This window comes from Monocercomonoides exilis (genome assembly GCF_001643675.1).
Source record: "Monocercomonoides exilis strain PA203 chromosome Unknown scaffold25-1336746, whole genome shotgun sequence".
Classification (NCBI taxonomy): domain Eukaryota; phylum Preaxostyla; order Oxymonadida; family Polymastigidae; genus Monocercomonoides; species Monocercomonoides exilis.
The window spans coordinates 61,619-82,563 of record NW_027150570.1 but is presented as its reverse complement, the minus strand read 5'-3'; the positions used below and the strand labels follow the sequence as shown (position 1 = coordinate 82,563).

At 35.3% G+C, this 20,945-nt stretch overlaps 10 protein-coding genes across 10 annotated transcripts; 4 read left to right on the top strand and 6 right to left on the bottom strand.

Moving 5' to 3' along the window:
• Nucleotides 1–1,210: 1,210 nt before the first annotated feature.
• MONOS_12452 (uncharacterized protein) lies at nucleotides 1,211–1,540 on the bottom strand (the record flags this gene model as incomplete). Its single annotated transcript, XM_067865073.1, has 1 exon — nucleotides 1,211–1,540. One exon carries the CDS (start codon nucleotides 1,538–1,540, stop codon nucleotides 1,211–1,213), a length of 330 nt encoding a protein of 109 aa, XP_067726477.1.
• Nucleotides 1,541–1,753: 213 nt separating this feature from the next.
• On the top strand, nucleotides 1,754–2,098 carry MONOS_12451c1 (uncharacterized protein; the record flags this gene model as incomplete). Its single annotated transcript, XM_067865071.1, has 1 exon — nucleotides 1,754–2,098. The coding sequence occupies one exon, from the start codon at nucleotides 1,754–1,756 to the stop codon at nucleotides 2,096–2,098; it is 345 nt and encodes a 114-aa protein (XP_067726476.1).
• Nucleotides 2,099–2,278: 180 nt separating this feature from the next.
• On the top strand, nucleotides 2,279–2,911 carry MONOS_16059 (uncharacterized protein; the record flags this gene model as incomplete). The annotated part of the gene is made up of 1 exon (XM_067868967.1): nucleotides 2,279–2,911. One exon carries the CDS (start codon nucleotides 2,279–2,281, stop codon nucleotides 2,909–2,911), a length of 633 nt encoding a protein of 210 aa, XP_067726475.1.
• A 271-nt stretch (nucleotides 2,912–3,182) lies between these two features.
• On the top strand, nucleotides 3,183–3,920 carry MONOS_16060 (uncharacterized protein; the record flags this gene model as incomplete). The annotated part of the gene is made up of 1 exon (XM_067868969.1): nucleotides 3,183–3,920. One exon carries the CDS (start codon nucleotides 3,183–3,185, stop codon nucleotides 3,918–3,920), a length of 738 nt encoding a protein of 245 aa, XP_067726474.1.
• A 1,371-nt stretch (nucleotides 3,921–5,291) lies between these two features.
• MONOS_16061 (putative DNA polymerase type B) lies at nucleotides 5,292–5,852 on the bottom strand (the record flags this gene model as incomplete). The annotated part of the gene is made up of 1 exon (XM_067868970.1): nucleotides 5,292–5,852. One exon carries the CDS (start codon nucleotides 5,850–5,852, stop codon nucleotides 5,292–5,294), a length of 561 nt encoding a protein of 186 aa, XP_067726473.1.
• Nucleotides 5,853–5,900: 48 nt separating this feature from the next.
• Nucleotides 5,901–6,704, bottom strand: MONOS_16062 (putative DNA polymerase type B; the record flags this gene model as incomplete). The annotated part of the gene is made up of 1 exon (XM_067868971.1): nucleotides 5,901–6,704. The coding sequence occupies one exon, from the start codon at nucleotides 6,702–6,704 to the stop codon at nucleotides 5,901–5,903; it is 804 nt and encodes a 267-aa protein (XP_067726472.1).
• Nucleotides 6,705–8,360: 1,656 nt separating this feature from the next.
• Nucleotides 8,361–8,654, bottom strand: MONOS_16063 (uncharacterized protein; the record flags this gene model as incomplete). The annotated part of the gene is made up of 1 exon (XM_067868972.1): nucleotides 8,361–8,654. One exon carries the CDS (start codon nucleotides 8,652–8,654, stop codon nucleotides 8,361–8,363), a length of 294 nt encoding a protein of 97 aa, XP_067726471.1.
• Nucleotides 8,655–10,837: 2,183 nt separating this feature from the next.
• Nucleotides 10,838–11,509, top strand: MONOS_17632 (uncharacterized protein; the record flags this gene model as incomplete). The annotated part of the gene is made up of 1 exon (XM_067870570.1): nucleotides 10,838–11,509. The coding sequence occupies one exon, from the start codon at nucleotides 10,838–10,840 to the stop codon at nucleotides 11,507–11,509; it is 672 nt and encodes a 223-aa protein (XP_067726470.1).
• A 107-nt stretch (nucleotides 11,510–11,616) lies between these two features.
• Nucleotides 11,617–11,859, bottom strand: MONOS_17631 (uncharacterized protein; the record flags this gene model as incomplete). The annotated part of the gene is made up of 1 exon (XM_067870569.1): nucleotides 11,617–11,859. The coding sequence occupies one exon, from the start codon at nucleotides 11,857–11,859 to the stop codon at nucleotides 11,617–11,619; it is 243 nt and encodes an 80-aa protein (XP_067726469.1).
• Nucleotides 11,860–18,102: 6,243 nt separating this feature from the next.
• On the bottom strand, nucleotides 18,103–18,543 carry MONOS_15526 (uncharacterized protein; the record flags this gene model as incomplete). The annotated part of the gene is made up of 1 exon (XM_067868409.1): nucleotides 18,103–18,543. One exon carries the CDS (start codon nucleotides 18,541–18,543, stop codon nucleotides 18,103–18,105), a length of 441 nt encoding a protein of 146 aa, XP_067726468.1.
• Nucleotides 18,544–20,945: the final 2,402 nt, after the last annotated feature.

Sequence of the window (20,945 nt, the reverse complement as noted above, 5' to 3'; positions counted from 1 at the left end):
ACGAAGAATTTATTAAAGGAACATACAACTCTTTCGAAATCTTGATCAGACTGAAAGATAAATATGTAAATGCATCGAAGTTAGTAAAGGATATAAACAAACGAGAAGGTCGTACAAAACAGGTTAAAACGTTCTTTAAATCTCATATGTGTAAAGATCTATTGGATGAATTTAACAAGCAGAAAATTATTCAAAACAGCTCTTCAGATTCGTCGGGTAAAAAATTACCCGACGCAAGATATGATCTACACAAGTCGTATTCTAATGATTTTAGAGGAACTTATGTTCATCCACGTTTAATAAACGCAATTGCGATATGGGCATCTCCAAGATATTTAATTATAATCTCTGAAATAATGGACGCAATTAATGAACGCACACAAGCAACAGGAGAGTCGTTTGATACAGTTACAAAAAGTATTATTGAAGAACAACGTAAAATAATAGAAGAACTCAAACAGACAGTGACTGTTCAAAAAGAATACATATCCAACACATCAGTTCCTGACACCAATTGTGTTAAAAAGCTGTCGATAGTGAAAATATCTGATGAACAATTTAGGTTATCAGCTGATACTTCAAGATCATTAGAGTATATATATCAATTTGAATTTCCAGCAAGCATGAATATCAGACAAGTGATAACTCAAAAATTAAATATGAAACTTCCTTATTCATTTGAAGAATCTGAAATTGAACAAGTATTAACAGTAATACGTTCTCTGAGTCCTAAAAGAGAAATAACAGCGTCATAAATAATATTGATGACTCAAATTCGATATATCGAAATTGTTTTATAATAAAAATATATATTCATTTATTTTTCTTTCGTGTCATTCAAGAATGTGTGAACAAGAGAGACATGATAACCTAACAGTCTGTTGTAAATGTGATTATATTTTATTTGAAGATCCAATCCACCAACTAATATTCGAGAGATATCTTTAATGAACTTCACTTTTCCTGAACGCGTCACTGCTTGTTCTTCAATAATGATTTCAACATCGTTGACTCCTGACAATAATGCAATCAATATTAATAATTCATCAACAGGAAGAATAATCATTTTGCTGGGTTCAATGCAACTCTTGAGTACTTTTTTCGGAGAATTGATCACATTAATGAGTAACTCGATATATTTATCTTTTAATCTGTTTTCATCATCAGGATTAATAGTTATTGATTCTCGAAATGAGAACTGCGAACTGTTTCAGGTACTTTGTGATGAACACAATGGATAAGGATGTGTTGATAAAGAGGGCGCTGATGGTTCAAATGGAACGGAAGGATGAGCAGTGAAATTATCGAAAGATTCTGTTTGTGAAGGATGTGCTTCGGGGACAAAGTCCCCTCGAGGATCAGAGATCCGTTCAGGAATTGATTGTTCTCGCTCTTGCTGACTGCTTCTTCTAGAAGCTGCCTCCTTTGTTGAATCTGTGTTTCCAGCTGCCACATTTACGTTAATAGTATTAGACATCGATGGAGTTGAAGTATGTGTTGATTTGGTTAAATTTGCTGTTACAGAAATTGGAATAGGCATACTATTTTCATTGGAATAAAAAAGATTTCTTTCATTAATGTTTTCTTCATTATTACTCTCAGTGTTTTGATTAGTGGTTTGAGTGTCTGAATCTGTCAATTCCACCTTCAATTGGTTAATGTATCTTTTTGGAGGGACTTTCACAAGTGTTTTTAACATTATCTTTATAAACAGTTAAAACGATTAATTTTAGTTTTTTTAATATCATTGAAAATGCAAACATCAGATATTTATCAGAGACAGCTCAGACAGACAGGCACAAGAAATTTAGTGTTTGATTCAGCTTCAGAGATGCAAACTTGGATCGATGTGAACAAAGGAAATCTCGTGAAAGGACAATTTATACTTATTAAAGGAAATAACGTTCCTGATTACTGGTGGGATGGAACAGCGTTAAAGAAAATTGAGTGTGACATAAGTGAAGTCAGTGTGGGTGGACTTAACGAGTACTATAAAGCAGTTCAGATTGATAATATCGTTGAAATCTGCGAGAAGATTGAGAATAAAGGACAAGCGAATGGATATGTTCCTCTTGACAATAATGGAAAAATTGCATAATCATATTTTACAATATCAGAAGACATGATAGATTTAACTGGAATTGAGTTGGAAGGATATGAAAAAACAACATTTAAAGGAAAAGCAAATGGATATGCAGGATTGGATGAAAGTGGAAAGTTATCAGTTGATGTTCTTCCTGATGAATTATCAGAAAAAGCAGGAACAAGTAATCCGTTAATGGATGGTTCTGTTAATGTTGGAACATCAGATAAATATGCACGAGAAGATCATATTCATCCAAGTGATTCTTCGAAAGCTAATGACGAAAGTGTGGTTCATTTAAGTGGAACAGAAACTATCACTGGAAGCAAAACATTTTCAAGTGCAATAACAACATCAGCAGTTCCAACAAATATTTATCACTTGGTTACAAAACAATACGTTGACAATAAAGTTGGAGCAGTCAGAATTCCAACTTCCGAAAAACTTTTCTTCACTGGCAATAGCTTGCTTAAAAATTCATGGGGAATTATAAGTCGATATGGAGAACTTGCCACTATGTATGTCAGAGGAGATATTGAAAGCCTCTCGGGCTATGACAAAACTGCTTGGATTCAAATTGGTAAATTCACTGTATCTAATGCAAAAAGTTATTTGTCTCCGCCATACACAGATGGATCTCACTTCGTATTCAGCATAACAGTCAGATGTGGTGATGGTTATGAAAATTATTGTTCATGTTCTGTTCGAATTAAATACGATGGAGTATCTTTCATAACTGTGGAAATAAAATCTCAACAAGTGGTGTATTACAATAAGGGAAGTATTGAGTTCAACATAACATATCCAGTTAGTGTTCCATTTTATTAAGCTAATATAAAAAATACAATTTATTTTTATCAATATATAAATGAGTTCATCATTAAAAACAATCAACGCTAATATAGCTCTGATGATCCATCAGCATAAACAGCAACAACAGATGAAAAATGAATCATTAGAGAATTTCAATAATGTTGACAAAAATATGAAAGAAATAAATAATGCATTAGAGAATATCGATAAAGTGAAAGAAAGTATAAAAGAAAGCATTAAAGATGTTAATGTATCAATAACAGCAAATCAAGACTTGAATCGAAATATGTTTGATGAACTGAATGCTAAAGTTGGATATAAAGCAAGAGTGTTTGACAGTTATGAAGATATGTGTCAATGGCTTTCCATTCAAGGTAATGTCAATACATTACAAACTGGACAAACGTTTTATATTAAAGAGACAAATGTTCCTGATTACTGGTGGGATGGAACAGAATTATTAGAAATCGAGAAAGAACAAATATCATTAGATAATTATTATAACAAATCAGAAATTGATGCAAAACAGATATCTTTAACAACAATTATAAATGCTATATTTCCGATAAACAGTGTAATAATTAAATATGATGCTTCGGATCCATCAAAAACATATCCAGGAACATCGTGGAAAATGATGACAAATGGAAGATTTATAAGAGCTGCATCTTCTGCAGATATGATAGGCTCGACATCTGGATCAGCAACTTCTGGTGCAACGACATTAACAACTTCTCAAATACCAAGTCATACTCACAGCATCACAATAAATAACAGTGGAGAACACACACATGCTTTATATCACCCATTACAGAGTATCGGATCACCTGGAAATATTCTTGGTATGGAATATAATTGGGATTCATCAGGTGAAACCCATTTTTACACAGCAGTTGGAGGAAGCCATAACCATTCCGCAAGTATCAGCACAACAGGAGGCAGTAATAGTCATACACACTCGATTGATCCTCCTGCAATTTATTTAGCATTTTGGAGACGCACAGCTCAAAAATTATTATTCTAATATTTTTGATACTTCACATCTTGAGACTATTAGTATTCTATTATCAACGTTGCTCTTCACTCTTATTTTTCCTTTATCATATCCGATTACTGTAAATGTTTCAGGAAGAATTTTCATTCTTCTCTTGTCTAATCTTTCATAATGAGCTTTTAAAACGACAATAGTGTTCATTGGAAGCTTGTAATCAAGAGAATTAATAATATTATAATTCAACTGATGCATTCGACGAATGATCTCATTTTCCAATTCTTCATTATCGTACACTTGCTGAGGACTGATATCGAAGTTCATTATTTTTGAAAGACTATAATGAGGAGCATTATTATAATTATTCACCAGTTGCTTCATTCTGACTGGATTAATAAACTCACTATGAGGATTTGATGTATAATTCATGTCTCTAATAGTTCTGACAACTCTATCAAGTGGAGCCATTTGTGTGTGAGAAGATCCTGTACTTACAAGAGATTGAAAAGAAATGTTGTGAGTTTTAAAATATATGTGAGCCAAAGTGCTATTGAATGCACGTTCGCTATCTCCTCTCAAGTATTTAACTTTCATTCCTTTTGTAATCATTCTGTTTAAAGCTTCAACTACAGCAGAAGCCGAACGCTGTGAATGAGTGACTTTTCCACTGCTTGATTCATCTTTCGAAGAAAAATTAGTTGGCTCCACAAACAGATATCTATTATTTAGACCTATTGCAACAAGATAACATAAATTATCTGAAAACATAAGATCTATCAAAAATGTGTATTTTTGTCCGACATGATGTAAATAGTATTGTTTATTTTCTTTATCTGGAAAACTATTCTTGAGATATTTCGAATGAACAGAAGGAAAAGTGTTGTATTTTTGATAGAAAAGTGATTCTTGTTTCTTTTTTGATTTATATCCCGTGTCTTGAAGAAATTTATTTTGCTCAGGTGTTTGCTCATCAATTATGACTTCATAATTATTTCTTCGCTGTTTTTTGTACTGTGTCGGATTATATTTCTTTAAATACTCCAGTTTATATCTATTGTATAATTCTTCAATAGTGATATCAAATATGAGATCTGTTTTGTGAGCTTCATAATATATTTTGAACACTCGAGTTTTTGTGGGAATCTTATTTATTTTCTTGTACACTTCTATTTCTGTGAGCAGAGTATCAGACGCAGCTAATAAACTTTTTATGAGAGTATTAATTTTTTTTGATGTCATTTGTATTTATAATTATTGATAATTTCATTATTATTAAAATAATATTTGATTATAATATGAATTTCATAAATGTTTTTTCTATATTTGTGCTCTTATTTGAGCACTTGCTTGTGATATTGATTCTCTGAATCTCTATCCCTTCGGGGGTATTGATTTGAAGAATCTCTATCCCTTCGGGGGTATTCCTTTTTCTAATGATGTTTTTATGCGTCTTTTGAAAGTATCAAGAGAAGCAACAGTGAAATCTTTTTCAAATTCAAAGCAAGGAGATCCATTTGTGAGATCAAATTCAACTGTTTTTCCTTTATATATGCACTTGTATAGCTTCATCAGAGAATCGTTGCTATTGTCGACGCAGTCGCTGAGAGCACGCTCGTGCACGCATTCATCTGATTCCTTGGCTTTCGCTTCAACAGCTGACTGCTTAATTCCTTTCATGCGAAACATGAAAGATGTTTTATTTTCAGGAAGAACTTGTTTATCTATATAAATCTTTTTTCCTAAGAAATAAGATTCACTAGCATATAATGCATTAAGAGGAAAATCAGAGTGGAAGTTTCCCAGCTGAGTTCCTTTCAAATCACGATTGTATTTTATTTTGAATGCTTCTTCTAATCTTGTAAGATCATCTACTCTTATGTGAATAGAGTCTGTATCTTGATAATAGATTTTGCAATTTAGATCATGTGCAAGACACATCACTTCATTCATAATTCGTTTGGACATGCTTAAAATATGAATTCCAAATAGATTAAATGTGAAACGAGTGTCTATCTACTTCTGTGTTTTTGCAACATGAGTTTTATTTCTTGAATCTGCTATTTTTGATGACTCAATAATTTTATTATAATTTTTGCTCCAATATTTTCCTATATCATTTTCATTAATGTATTTTATCTCATAATCAACAGGCTTCTGAATTGTTTTTCCATAGAGAGAATTCATGATTAGTTTATATATAACTTCTAAAGGATTTTTTTCTTTCTTGTATGCAGCTCGTTTATTAAATATATCTCCGATGACTTTCTGAATTGAGTAATCACGATTGCCTGTCCAGAAATATCCTTTAATTACTGTGAATTCTATTTTCTGAAATTCTATCAAATCTTCCAAATATATGTTATCAACTACTGTTCTCACTGGTTTATCTATCACATCATTATTAAAATTATTTCCTTCATCATCTTCAAATACGAGTGAAGGAAAAGGATAGTGTTTGTTCACTTTTGTAATCTCAATTTCAACTACATATGCACTCTGATTCTGTAAAAACTCATAAGAGCGTTGTTCATCTGTTTCAATTACACTTGGAATTCCTTCAACCATATATAATCTGTGCATAGCAGAAGCATATAAAGACACAGCATCATAATCCACAATAGGAGTTGTTGAGTGCCACTTTTTTTTATATGCAGTCATGCATCTTCCTCCGTGAACAGCTTGTTGCATAAACTCTCTGATGATTCCTCCTAGTTTATATAAATTCTTGTTCTTCGAATACACTTGTTTTGTCAGTGTGGCATCGGCAAGAGAGCTAATTGAACAGTAATCGTGAATATCAATATCGAAATCATTCATGAATCCTTCTCGAAATTTGAGAAATCCTTCTCTTAATATTTTTGTCTCTTGTTCACAATAGAATCCACAATATTTATACATATCGAATGTGTTGTCACTTAACCTACATCCTGGAATAGTATCAATATTTTTATAAAAAAGCTCATAATCTTCTGTGTTCCACTTTTTCGCTTCATACTCTCCTGCTTCACAAATAATTCCAGTATTGTTTTTCAGTCTCTCTAATGTATAGTAATTATATGGGTGATTTTTTTTGATATCATAAAAAATTCCGACGTTTGATCAAAAAGTTTTTTCATTAAGGGTTGCTTTAAAAAGAAAAATAAAAATGATGATCATGCAAAAATATTGCTTTGTATATAGTTGTTATTGCTTATTTTTTGATTTTAATTCATTTCAAATTGTTTTTATTTCATATTTTGAAAAAAACATAAAAAATTATTCAAAAATATAAAGAATTCAATAAAAAGAACAAGATACTTGCCTAATCGTTAATACAACATGATAACAATAATAACTATATGAAATCAATAATTTTTTAATATGAAAATTAGTTTTATGAGTTATTACAAAGAAATTTTAAAATTAATTCTGAAGATCATAAAACTTTTGTTGAAATGAAACAATTTTCAAAAACACAAATGAAAAATATAATAGTTAAACAAGATATTTATCAGATATGCAACAATTAGAAGTTGATATTTGCTTGGAAATAAACAATACTTAAAAGAAATTATTTTGTCAAATTGATCAAAGTTTTTTAAAAAATTAACAAAGAAAATATTAAAAAAAATAAAAAGAAATACAAAATTATCTACTTTTTTTACTTAAAAAGCCCACAAATATAATGATCTCATCTTTTTTATCATCTGTTTTTCTTTTTAGCATTGCCTAATTTGCTTGGTGAACATTCCATTCAATTATTTTTCTGAATATATTTCTCTGTGCTATTTCTTCCTCTTCGAAAATCACTTTTAAAGCTGGACAGATATGTGAATAATTTTTTTTGCATTTTTCATCAGCCTTGCTTGGTTCAGTTTCAACCCTGAATGAGAATGCAAAGGGTGATTTTAGAAAGTAGAGATGATTATTTTCGGGCTGATAACAATCAGCTCTTGGAGGCTGATACTGTGCAAGTTCGAAACACTGGAAGAAGTGGCGAGCACGTTGTTTTCACAGACCATGTGCACTGGGAGCATCAGCGTGGTGGAGTGCAGCAGGTGTGAGAAGATGGCAGGGGTGGGGAGAAGGGGAGCGAAGACGGGGGTCGTGCAAAGATCGCAGCGAGTCCAGAGGAGGTTGCGAGGCCAGGCACAGACACATGGCTTGGGTTGCGTGGTGTTTGCCATCGATGAGCTCAGCGGATTCGTGCTGACCACAGCCGGCCCCCACCTCCCACTCTCATTTTCAACCTCCACTTCGCCTTCCACTCCTCCCACAGACCCCAACATCGATGTCGACTCCTCCCCTTAATCACATTCTTACGCGCCTACTAAATGTTCGTCGAGCAGGACACCTGAACCTCTGCCTGCCAGTGCAGCTACCTGCTTGAGACCTGCATCTCCCTTTCCACTGTTGAACTCTGCATCTGCCGCTCAATAGAAAACTCCCTCTGGATCAGCCTACTCTTCCCTCTTCAACCTCCTCGACGGATAACTAGCTGTGTCCTCCTTCCTCTTTTCCGCGGCTGACCAGCTCGTCCGCCTCAACTCCACCCTCCTTTGTTCTTGCCGAGGCACCCTTCGCCTCTCCAACATATCTGTCCATTCCCTCCCCCCTCACCTGCCCTGCTCTTCGTGCTCTCCCCGCTTCTTCCCTCTTCCCCTCCGACGCCAACCTCTCCGCCCTCAGTGCTGCCTCGCCTGTGCTCCTATTCGACGATGACATCAGAAACTTTATTGAGCATCTCATCTCCACGGATCTCGCCATTGGAGGTTTCAATGTTGTCATTCTCATCTCACTGTGTTTAATCAGTCAATAAGCTTCTTTACTATGATGCGTTCCATCTTCACTGCCATCTCGCTCGCTCAGCTCTGTTGGAGTGTGCATGCCGACAGCTTCCAGCTCACCAGTTAAAGCCTTTCCATTTGTTTATTTTCCCTCACTGCCAGCTGCAACCTCATCTGCTTGATCTGTTAGAGCACTCAAGATCGCCTCGTTCAAATGAGGAGGCGGAGTCATTTTTCCTGGCACATCTTAGTGGCTCCTCAACTGTTGATTCACTCGGCGCTGAATTAACAATCATCTCTCTCCTCTGCCTTTCGTATCAATGCTTTCAGGCTTTCGTGTTAAGGAAGAAACAGATGAAAAGACACACCTTGAAATCTGTCATACCCACTCTGAGAGAAAGAGAGATAAGAAGGGGAAGAAGGAGAAGGAGACGATGAAGATGAATCGAGTTGTGAAGGGAAAATAAGAGGATGGGGAAGAGAAAGCAGAAAAAGGGAATACGAAGAAGAGGAAGAGGAAGGATAAGAAGAAGAAAAAGAAGAAGAAGAAGAGGTGCACAGGGGAGTATGGAAGAAGTAGTTGATAAGAGAGCAGAGGCATTGAATTGAGCTTGAGTGGAAAGAGGAGGAGGAGGAGGAATATTCAGAGGAGGTTGAAGAAAAGCATCATCAGCTGCATTTGTTGTGTGTGCATTCACATTCTGTTCTTCAACACTTTCTGTTGAAGAATATAAAGAAGAAGATGATGACGACGAAGGAGAAGATGAAAGTAACGTTTGTGAGTTTATTTCAACATTACTTGCTTTTGTGTTTGTATTTAGCTTATTTCTGGATTTTTTATCCTCTTCTTCTTTTCTTTCTCTTTCCTTCCTCTTTTTTCCTTCTCCATCTTTTCTCTTTCTTTCCTTCTTCCTTTTCTCTTTCTCTCTCATCATCCTTGCCCAGATCTCATCCTCTCTGTCTTCCAGTGCCTTCATTCCTTTCTCACCAAACCTCAGCTCCTGCGGATATTTCAGTATGCGAGCCAAAATCCCCTCTTCTCCATCGCACACAAGCTTCTCTACGCCTCATCCATCAATGGGCAGCAGCAACACGCTGTCTTCCATCGTGCTTCTCTGCCCGCAAATCTCAGCACAGCCGACTCAGTGGTGGAGAAAAGAAGGAAAGGTGGGGCGGGGCGAACAAGGTGGTTCTTGAGAAACAGAAGAAGAGGAAGAGGAAGAAAACAAAGAAGAAGAATATGTAACTGCGTATGAATGCGCAGAAAATGTTGAAATAGTCAGTTGAGTCTTTGCAGAAGAAGACGAAAGAGATGAATTTCGCTTCTGACTTGCTGCTGGCTTCCTCTTTTGTCTTTTAATTTCCGCAGCATTTTGCGAGAGGGTTGAGCGTAAATGTGCAATAGAGATCAGTTTGAGGGTGCGATCGCTGTACTTCTTGTGTGTCTATGCAAGAAGCTGGAGGGGATTAAAAAATTGTTTTATAACAGAAGTATTTTGAAAGGCTGATGAATAAGACGAAATAGAAGAAGTTGAAGAAGAAGGTGATGATGATGAAGCAGTTGGTACAGCTGTTGAGGAAGGTGATAAGGTAGTTGTTGATGAGCTGGGTTTTGAATGAGATGACTTTGAGGAATGAGAATGTGAGTGAGGCTTTAAAGAAGAAGAAGAAGAAGAAGAAGAAGAAGAAGAAGAAGAAGAAGAAGAAAGAGAAGGAGGGGAACAGAGAGAGGGAAGGAAAGAAAAACATGAAAACGAGCAAGACGAAATTGAATACAATTCTCACGACAGAGAGAGATTCGAATCTGGCTTTCCACGCTATCAGACAAATGGTTCAAAAGATAGCTTTGATGAAGAGCCGCTTTTCAGTGACCGTCGAATTGGAGTGAACGAGAATTCAAATGAAGCAGCCGAGCAGTCAGAGCAGACAGAGCAACAAGAGAGCTATCCACCGATTTTGTAACCGGCGCTGCGGTTTTCGTCGTCGAAGGCGAATCTAATGATGCACAACTTGACAGGGGCACATGAAGGATTTGGTGAAAGAGGAAATGAAGGGGAGTTTAATGCAGATGTTAGAGAGGAAGAAGAATGAGAAGGAGAAAGGGAAGGAAGAGAAGGAGAAGAGGAAGAGGTGAATGAACAACTACAGACAGACACAAATGCAGCTGATGGGGCAGTGGTTGTGATGGAGCGGTCGTTCCGATACGCAGTGGGGAAAAGAGGGAGAAGTAATGATTCTTCAAGAGAAAGAGAGAGAGAAAGAGAAAATGAAAGAGAAAGAGAAAAATCCAATGATGGTGACAGAACTGTGCCTAAATCGCTTTCGAGTGCGTGTCGCCAGCCTTCTTTTCCAGCCACCACGTTCTGCGACACACAAACACACGCTTTGCCTGCTGTCTCCACACCTTCTTTCTATCAGCCTTCGTCTGCAGCTGTTCCCCCTGGCTCGTCCCGCGCTGGGAGCACTTTTGCGTCGTCAAGGAACGCTCGAAGGACTTCAATAGAAACAATGAATTCATCATCATCATCTTCTTCTTCTTCCTCTTCTTATTCTTCTTCTTCTTCGAATGCTTCTGCTATTTCTCCTGGTGTGAATGGCAGGTACAGCACAATCAACTCACCAGCCCAGCTGCAGAACGGAGACAGGGTGTATCTGTCGCCCACACGTGTGGAGTCTGCCAGATTGTATTCAGCTTCCTCCTCCTCCTCTTCTTCTTCATCTCCTGCTTCTTCTATCACTTCTTTTTCAATACACCCTTACAACTCCAGTTCTGTCTCTTCTGGCTCCTCTGCCACAACCACCACCACAGTTGCTCTGCATGCATATCCACCTCGCCCTTCATCTACAGCACAGTAACTCACCAAGTCACGCAGATTAGCTGGGCAGTCAAGCCAGCAGTATCCTTCTTCTTCTTCTTCTTCCACCTCTTCCTCTTATCGTGCTCATCAGCAGCAGAACAACAGTCATGGAGAAGGTTTGCACGCAAACACAAGATCAAGTTTGGTGCCGACCAAAGTGACGATACAAGCAGATATTTCAAAGACTTCTTCTTCCTCTTCTTCTTCCTCTTCTTCTTCCTCTTCTTCTTCCTCTTCTTCTTCCTCTTCTTTTTCCTCTTCTTTTTCCTCTTCTTTTTCCTCTTCAGTTGAAGGATCCAAACAACCCCTTGAGTATATTCCACCTCTTCCACTCGATTTCTCACTCATTCAAGGAGACCACGTGAATGATGATGCTGAGCAGGCACGAGTTGAGCACATACCGCAGAGGAAGCAGGAGCTGGTGGAAGTTTACCGGTTTGACAGCTATGCAGAGAAAGTTGTGGGGAAGAAGAAGGAGAAGAGACGATGGGGCATGATGATGAACAACGAGAGAGGAAGGAACAGGGAGAAGGAGAAGGAGAAGGAGAAGGAGAAGGCGATTGGGGAAGGAAGAGGAGGAGAAGAAGAAGAGGAGGAAGAAGAAGTGAGAGGGGAACGAATGAAGCAGAAGAGGATGAAGCAGAAGAGGATGAATGAGCTGAGGGTGTATCGAATGATGGAGGAGGAAAAAGCGAAGGAGAGCGCCAAGTTCAAAGAAGAAGGAAATGGGGTGAAGAAAACAGGAGCAGAAGAAGAAAGAGAGAAGCAAGAACAAGAAATAAATGAACCACAAACAGTCATTTCAACTGCTTCTTCGGTTGTTTCTTCTTCTTCTTCTTATTCAAATTCTTTCTCTTCATCATCATCATCATCATCATCTAATTTGAGAAGCACCACCCCACACTTACAATCAGCAGGAGCGATTGAGCTCTCAGCCAGCAGCTGCTCTTCCTTCACATCGCATTCATCTGACAATCACATCAACACAAACATCACATCCACCTCCTCTCTGCCTCCATCTGACCGCACTTCCCTGTCTAATTCATTGAATTCAACGCCTTCTGCGCCTGTCCGTGTGCTTCTGTCGTATTCTCCTTCGTCTCCACTCGATTCTCCTGCACAGACACCAACCACTGCAAGAAGAAGGCTCTCCGCACAGAGGTTGCAGCATCGCCCTTCTTCTTCTCTTCTTCTTCCTCTTACTCTTCTTCTTCTTCCTCTTACTCTTCCTCTATCTCTTACTCTTCCTTCTTTTTCTTCTTCTTCCTTCTTTTTCTTCTTCTTCCTTCTTTTTCTTCCTTCGTTCACCTCTTCGATCACACAGAACTGGCTGATCTTTACGTCAAAGAAAACATGTCACGTGAGGAAGTTTGCTTGTTTCTGTATTCCAAGATGACGCTGCTAATGAAACAGTTGGATTTGTTGAAGGAGTTGAGGAAGAAGAAGTTTGCAAGAGAGGAGAGGAAGAATGCACAGAGGTTGCAAAAGACGAGGCTGGTGATGAATGTGTGGTTGAAGAAGAGGGAGTTGGCTGAAAGAAGAAGAAAGAAAAGAAATTGTACAAAAAGAAATAACAGAAAAAGCTTTACAAGTTATTTTTTCGTGAAAGAAGCGATAAAAGGATGCCATGAGATTATTGGAGATAAAAGTGTTGGAGATAAAAGAAGACAATATGAGTTGCATTTTCAAATAAGGAATTAAGATGAAGGAGAGCAGAAACTGAAGAAAAATGAATGGAGGATAAGAAAGAAGCTGAATGGGAACGTAATGTGAAGAATTAAGAGAAAAAGAAGAGTTTATGTAAGTTGTTATCATTAATTATTGTAACTCATTTATTTTTTGAAACGATATTTACATAGTCTGTTGGGCTGATCAGCAGATACTGGAATATTTTGATGAGGTTTCAGATAGATTAATGAAAAGCACATTGCTTTTTCAACGGAAAAATAAAAATTCCAAATTTGTTGCATTTTTTAAACTTCTTTAAATATTATTTTCCAATTATCGGTATTGTTCAGTAAATCTTGAAACTTCTATTTTTTTTTTTTTTTTTTTGAAGTTTTATTTATTAGTTTTTGGTTCATTTTTATTTCACTTGATCAAAAAAATTCTTTTCCACAAAAACATCAAAAAGGTATGTCTTTTTTCTCATTAATGAATAAAACAAATATATATGACAGAAATAAAAGCTAAATACTTAATAAAAAACAATTTGACTCATTGATCAAAAATTACCACAATAGAATTAATTTTTTCATTTTTTGATCTTTTTTTATGATATCAAAAAAAATCACCCATATGGAAACAATTCTTTTTGTGTATTTTTTAAATTAAACATCTTTGGGAATTGCTTTAATGCACTTGGAATAATCGAAAAGGAATCTTTAAACACAATCGTTTTCTTATTATATTTCACTGTGATTCTCATTAATCTGTTGTCTTTCGCGATTTGATTTGAAAGTTCATCTACATGTTTAGCTATCATACAAAAATCATATTTCAGATAATGAAAATACACACAAGAGTTGTCAGGAATATTGTTTAGTAGTTCAATTGCACAATCTTCTCCTTTGAAGTGTTTTATTTCATTTTCATTTGTTATACAGCAGTAAAAAGCTCTATGAATACCTGTTGTATCTGCTTCGAAATCTGCATAATAATAGTCTGAAATAGTTTTGCTTTTATAACGTATCGAATTAAATTCTTTTTCTTTTGCAATTTGCTCAAACGATTTCAAGCAGAATTTTGGATTATAATGCAAATCATTTATCTGTTTGACACTAGGCTTGGTGATGTCGCTTATCTTTAGATATTCACTATAAGTTATAGGTCTGAAAAGCTGTTTTGCAAACATCTTCTTTACTAAATACCTTGATGTAAGTGCTTCTTTTGTTCTCTTTCCTTTTGCTCTACACTTGTGCGATCCTTCATAAAATATATTATATTCTGTTTCATCTAGTGTGTTCATATGATCCAAATAATATTCTGTAATAGGAGATCTTTCTTCCATAAAATAATGCTTTTGATAAAGATTTAGCTCTAATATACATTTAGCTTCTTTTTTATCAACTCCTAGATATGTTTTACGTTTCAATGCTTTTTGAGGAGCTGACAGTCAACATTTATTATGTCCAACTACTTCATCATCAAGCTCATGAATAATGCAGTGTATATAAAACTCTTCGCAAATTGCATCTATTTTTGTTGATGATAAATATTTATTTTTTACACGTAATCTTTTCTTGTCAAGTGTTTCATCATCGAATAGTCCCGATGATTATAAGTCATATATCCACCAGCAATCATATAATTCTTTTCGAGTTCTATTATTATAGTCTGTCAATTTATCAAAAATTTGAAGTCTATTAAGATAATCAATCACAGGCTTTTTGACTGATTCAACAGTCACATAATCGAAGAAGTGTCCTCCTTTATCTTTATTAATTTGTTTATCAATTTTTGATGAAGGATGAAGTTTTATGAAATCTTCGAGCTTCATAATGTGGATAGCAGAATATAAGCTCCATGAAGGAATATCACTCTCTTCAGGATCAGAAAAATTGATATTCTGATTATCAACATACAAGTCTATCATAAAATTCTTTTCAGTGAAATTTGACAGTAATTGTTTATACAATTCAGGAGTCAGTTTTTTGGATTTCCACTTGTTTCTTATTTTAAATGTGAACACATATTTATCTACTTTCGTAATTTTATCAACGAGTGACTCAAGATATTTTTTCAATTCAGGAAACAGTTTAGCTCGTGTTTCGTTATTCAACATTTCGAAATCAATTTTATTATTTGTTCTGAGCTCATGTAGCTGTTCATCCAATAATTTAGTTTGTTCAGTATCTGTGTTCATTTCCAAGAATTCTTTAAAGTCCTTACAAGCTTCACGAGCTTGCTCATCTCCAGTACTAACGAATTCACCTCCATATGTATCTTTTTTATTATTTTGATGGTATCTCATCATTTTTTCTGCTAGTACTGGAATATCACTTAATAATTTTGCTTTTTCTTTTTTGAGAACTGCAATTTGATCATCAAGCTCTTTTGCTTTTTCACGTCTCAATTTGAAAGTGTTTGCAGCTTCAATAATAGAATAAAGTTTCTGTTTTCTCAATTCTTTTCGTTCGTCATGTGTTTTAGAGAGTTGTACATCGTCATATATATTTTCGTCTATTGCATTTAAAAACTCTTGTTCTTGAATCTGTTGTTTTCCATAATCTTTCAACAGTTTCTTATTTTTTTGATAAGATCCCCTTCCAAAAGCAGGAATAACGTTAATTCGAAATAATGTTTTCGCAAGTATTTCTGATGGCTTCAATTTCTTATTCTTAAAATTTGGTTTGCTCATTATTCCTAATTTTATAGAAATTAAAAAAATTTCGATTTTAAAAAATCTCTGTCATTTTTCCCCCACATAAATAGATCCTGTTTAATTTTAAAAATAAATATGAAAAAGGGTCCTATTTTATTTTTTAGAAGAACTGAAAGTTTAGGAAATTTTCAATATTTGGGTTTTTGTTTTGTAATAAATTTGATTTCAATAATTATTATTATTGATTTATTAATTATAATTATCGATATCGATGAATTATTTATTGTTTTATTTTGATTATCATTAAGCACTTTTCATTAAGCACTTTTCATTAAGCACTTTTCATTAAGCACTTTTCATTAAGCACTTTTCATTAAGCACTTTTCATTAAGCACTTTTCATTAAGCACTTTTCATTAAGCACTTATCATTTATTATTGTGAATTAGATTTTGAATTTGAGTTCTAAATTCACTGCGAATTTGACTGCAGCGCAGCTATGAGAAACTCTGTCTCATATATCGCAAAGAGGCATGATTAATTTGATTTGACAAATGTTTGAAAATTTGTCGCCTCTAACGGGTATTGAACTCTTGACCTTGATTATAAAAGGCCATGGTATTACCCTAAAGTTATGAAAGCTTAATAGACCTTAAACGAATTGAGCCGGTCAGTTCGAATTGATTAAGTCAAAACGTTTTTTGTTTGTTTTATTGGTTTTGACTCAATCAATTCGGTTTTCCCTCAATCTTTTTTGTGATCAAATATACATAAATTATATATCAAGTTTGATCATAATTTTGAGAAGTTTTTTCTGTTTTCTGTTACGGAGTGGTTTTTTTTTAACTATTTTTTGAAATGTTCACTTATTTATTGTCATTTATATGATTATTAGTTCTTTTTTGTTGAAAAATGAAAATAAGTCCGTAATGAACAATGTTCATTTTTCTGCAAATAAGATTGATATGAATAGATATTGGATTTTGTGTTTGCATTGATTTATTTGTTTGCTCAAAAACATTCTGAACTATATTTATTTTTTCATTATTTTTCTGTTCAAATGTTTCTAATGTTAAAGTTTGCATTTTTTCCATGAAACTTAATGATCGATGTTTTTTTGAATCAAATATTTAAAGCAATTCAAACAAACATTGCTTTGAAGCTATTTTTTTCACTTTTATTGATATGTTTTTTTAATTAAAGTCAAATTTTTAAATTTATCAAAAAATATTTTTATCTTTTTAACACTTATGATCTTTAAGTTTAATAAGTTAAAAGCATCCAAAATTTACATATAAGAGTGAGAAATTAGAGTTTTATTTGTTTAAATCGAAAAAACTGATACAAAATTTCAATGTGAAAATCCAAAAAATATCGAAATAAAGAAAATTCAACTTTTTCGATGAAATATGTTCTATTATTTAATCAAAATAAATTTTTATTATATAAAATGATTTCAAAAATGAAAAAAACAAATTATCTGAAACTGTCATTTTGATTGATCAAACTCCCAGAATTGAATCAATCGGTCTTGACTCAATCAAAACGGTTTTTAGTACGATTTTTTCGTTTTATGAACCACTAATTGGTATTAGAGCGAGCTAACGGGTATTGATTAGGTAATTTCGTTTAAGGTCTAATATAAATATGAGTTGTTCAAATTTGCTTTAATTTAAAAAAGAAAAAACATGAACTGACATTTTAATTATGAATTAAAAAAATGAACTGAAATAATTTAAAACAGTAAATATTTTCGATCACACTAAAGCATGTGAAAAAACACCTCATTTTTCAAATATTAATACTTAATTTAAGTTGAAATTTATGAAAATTCTTGTTTGATGTTATTTGGAGCCGTAATGTGAGTAATTTGGTTCACATTTTTAAATGTGGGTTTAATTACTCGCATTATATAGTAGTCCTGCAGCAACTTCTTTTTCTAATTTTTCTCTGGCTTGCTTCCCTTTCCAAATAGGCTTGATTCCGTTGGAAATTATTCTCTTCACTGGCATGTCTATCCATGCATGGAGGAAGAATTTCGTTCTTCCTCCTATGACGCCCTCTGGTTTTCCTACTGGGAGGACTTCCTCCCGACCGAGCGGCTTCTGAATCTGCTTGTGCTCTTGTTTCTCCTTCGATTCCATCCGCTTCCTCGCCATTTGTTGGGTTTTGCGTAATTCTCCCCCCGAAAAAACCGCCTTCTCTGAGAGATTCCACCGCGCGAACTGCCTCTGATGCTGATTCTGTATGTGGATATAGGCTGTGCTCGTTATATAACTTCTTTTTGGTAATCTGGAAGCAAGGGATCATCCATTTCCTCTCTTAATGCCCTCGCTGCAGCGAAACCCTGACGTCCTGCCACTCTCGTTATTCTGCTTTCCTGTAATGCTGCCGTTACCAGAGTGAGCGCATCTTCGATTTGTGTCTTTGCTTCTCCGTGAGCTGCACTTCTCGCCAATAGAAGGGCCTTAATGGTAGGGCAGAGCTTCTTTTCAATTCGCTCCCCTGCTTGATCCAGGGCATCCGACGCCCACTTTGCTGTAAACTCGGGTTTGCGAATTGACGAAGGGATGAACGGAGCCAGGGGAATGGAATTATAGAATTCGATTGTTTCTGCCACGTCCCTCTTGTCAATTGGGATGTCAAAAATTTTATAAGATAAGACGCTGCAAAAGAAATCTGCAGTCTCTCGTTCCAGGATAACTTGCATTCTATCCTCTGTGTCGCTTCTGGTTGAGTTATTTGCGAATTAAAACTTGGAGGAAGAAGTAAATTTTCCTGTGACGCAGCAGAAGCACTGGAGGGGGATGTAAAGACTGCCCCACCGCTCGTTGGCTCGGCGGCCTGAATTCCAGGCATCGCTCCCGACGCGAGTCCAATTGTGCTTTGCGGGATCATCAAATAAAAACATTTTTGATCGACTAGTCCCGTTATTACAAGGGTCTACTCCCATAACAAGAGGTGTTGTAGATTAACCGGTCGTTCTTAAGAATTAATTGGCTTGCGCCTTTTAATTTTTTTGATACAACCCACATTTTATAAAATGATCCAATACCCTAATATAATTTCAATTTGATAGAATTTTGAGAATAAGATATTCTCATTTCCCTTTTGTAAAATGAGAATAATTTGCTTTTTTTTCGTTTTTGCAATTACAATTATCTCCGAACAATTAAACGATGCTAGTTTACAGAATTTTTTGAGGCATAAAAGAGCAAACAACGAATATTGGACTGATTGGCCAGTTATACCTGATACTGGCAATACAGTGAGCGCTGAGAATAAAAACTATGAAAATATTGGTGGAAAAAGGGTATTGGTTGAAGTTATGGATCAACAACATTCATTTACGATTAAAAATTGTTCATGGACAAATATAAATCACAACGGTAAATTTATTTTTGGACAAAATGGAAAAATTACAATAAAAGATTGTAAATTTAATACGATCACTATGAATTCTGATAAGCCTGTAATTGAACTGAAAGGAACTCGCGAAGTTATAATTGAAAACACACAATTTTCTGAAACATCAAGGCAGTCAGATGGTTCTGTAATAAACTTTGACATTGGACTCGCTGGCTCTACACTTGATATTACAAAGTGCAATTTTACCAATTGCAAATCAACAGCAGGCAGCGGAGGTGCGATTTCTGGAAATATTGGAAAAGGAAAATTAACAATTACAGGGTGTCGGTTCTCCGAATGCACTTCCAACAAAGAAGGAGGAGCAATTTTCTTTAAGGCAAACAATGAATTCGAAAACCAATTTATATTAAAATGCTTGACATTTGACAGCTGCTCAACAAATTCTGATAAAGGAGGGCACTGCTTATGTGTAACAAACTGGAACAGAGAAAAATATCCTATCACTCCCGATAATTTTGCTTCCTTGAAAGGAGTTACAGACGAACCAAAAAGCATTTTATTTACTGACGAAAACGGCACTATTGTTGACAATTCATTCTCTGTTTCTGAGATCCCTTCATCAAAAGAATGCATCGTTGCTATTTATGTTAATGCTTCAGGAAACGATGCATATGATGGCTCAGCGGAAAGCCCAAAGAAAACTTTAAATGGTGCGGTTTCTGCTTTGAGCGAGGATGACATTGTGTTTGTGATTCATTCAGTTGAATTGACTGAAGAATGGAAGATCTGCGGGAGAAAAGCAGAGATTTGCCCGTCCGAAACGAATTCTTCAGTGTGTGTGAAGATATCTGGAACAGGCTCGCTTGCAAACGATGATGCTGCAGATGCAAATAAGTTGCTGGTATTCTCAAACTTAATATTTAAATGGGAAGCCAGCGTAACTCAAATATCTTCTTTTGCTTCGATTTCATTGGGATCACTTTCATTTGAATCATGCAATTTCGACTTTGAAACTGCAGCTTCTTCGACGACTTTTTCCGACGCCATGTTTTCTCTTCTCGACAAAGGCGAAGGTGGAAATGGAGGAAAGCTTTCATTAAACACAGTTTCTGTTACAGGATTAGAGTGGAGCTCAAATGCTTTCGTCAAAGCAACAACAGGACAACTTGCACTGACAAACGTTGAGTTCAATTTTGCAGAGAAAATTCTCCAAAAATCGTCTTTCATTTGCTGTGAAAGTGGAACGCATATTTTTTCAATGAAAAATTGCAAGTTTGAAGATGTGTCAATTCAAACAGGAAGCGGTGCAATGAAAAATTCAATGACTTCACCATCATCTTCTTCGTCTTTGAATGCAGGCACAGAAGTTTCAAATGACGCATCGAATTCTCCTTTTATTGCAATCAGTGCAGCTAACTCTGTTTCCATCGAAGGTTGCACATTTTCATCCATTTCTTCTTCCTCTTCTTTGAGTGGAGGAGCACTTTCTATCACAATTCCATCTTCATCATCATCATCTTCTTCTTCTCCCTTTTTGATGATTCACAACTCCACTTTCTCTTCTTGCAAAGCATCAGAAGCGAATGGCAGAGGAGGTGCTGTCTATCTGTTACTTACAGGCTCTTCAGAAATCGGTGCAAATGCTATCAAATTGACTCAACTGATTTTCTCAGATAACAAAGCAGCAAAGGGAACAGATGTGTATATTCTATATGAAAATTTGAAGACTTGCGTATCTGGTTG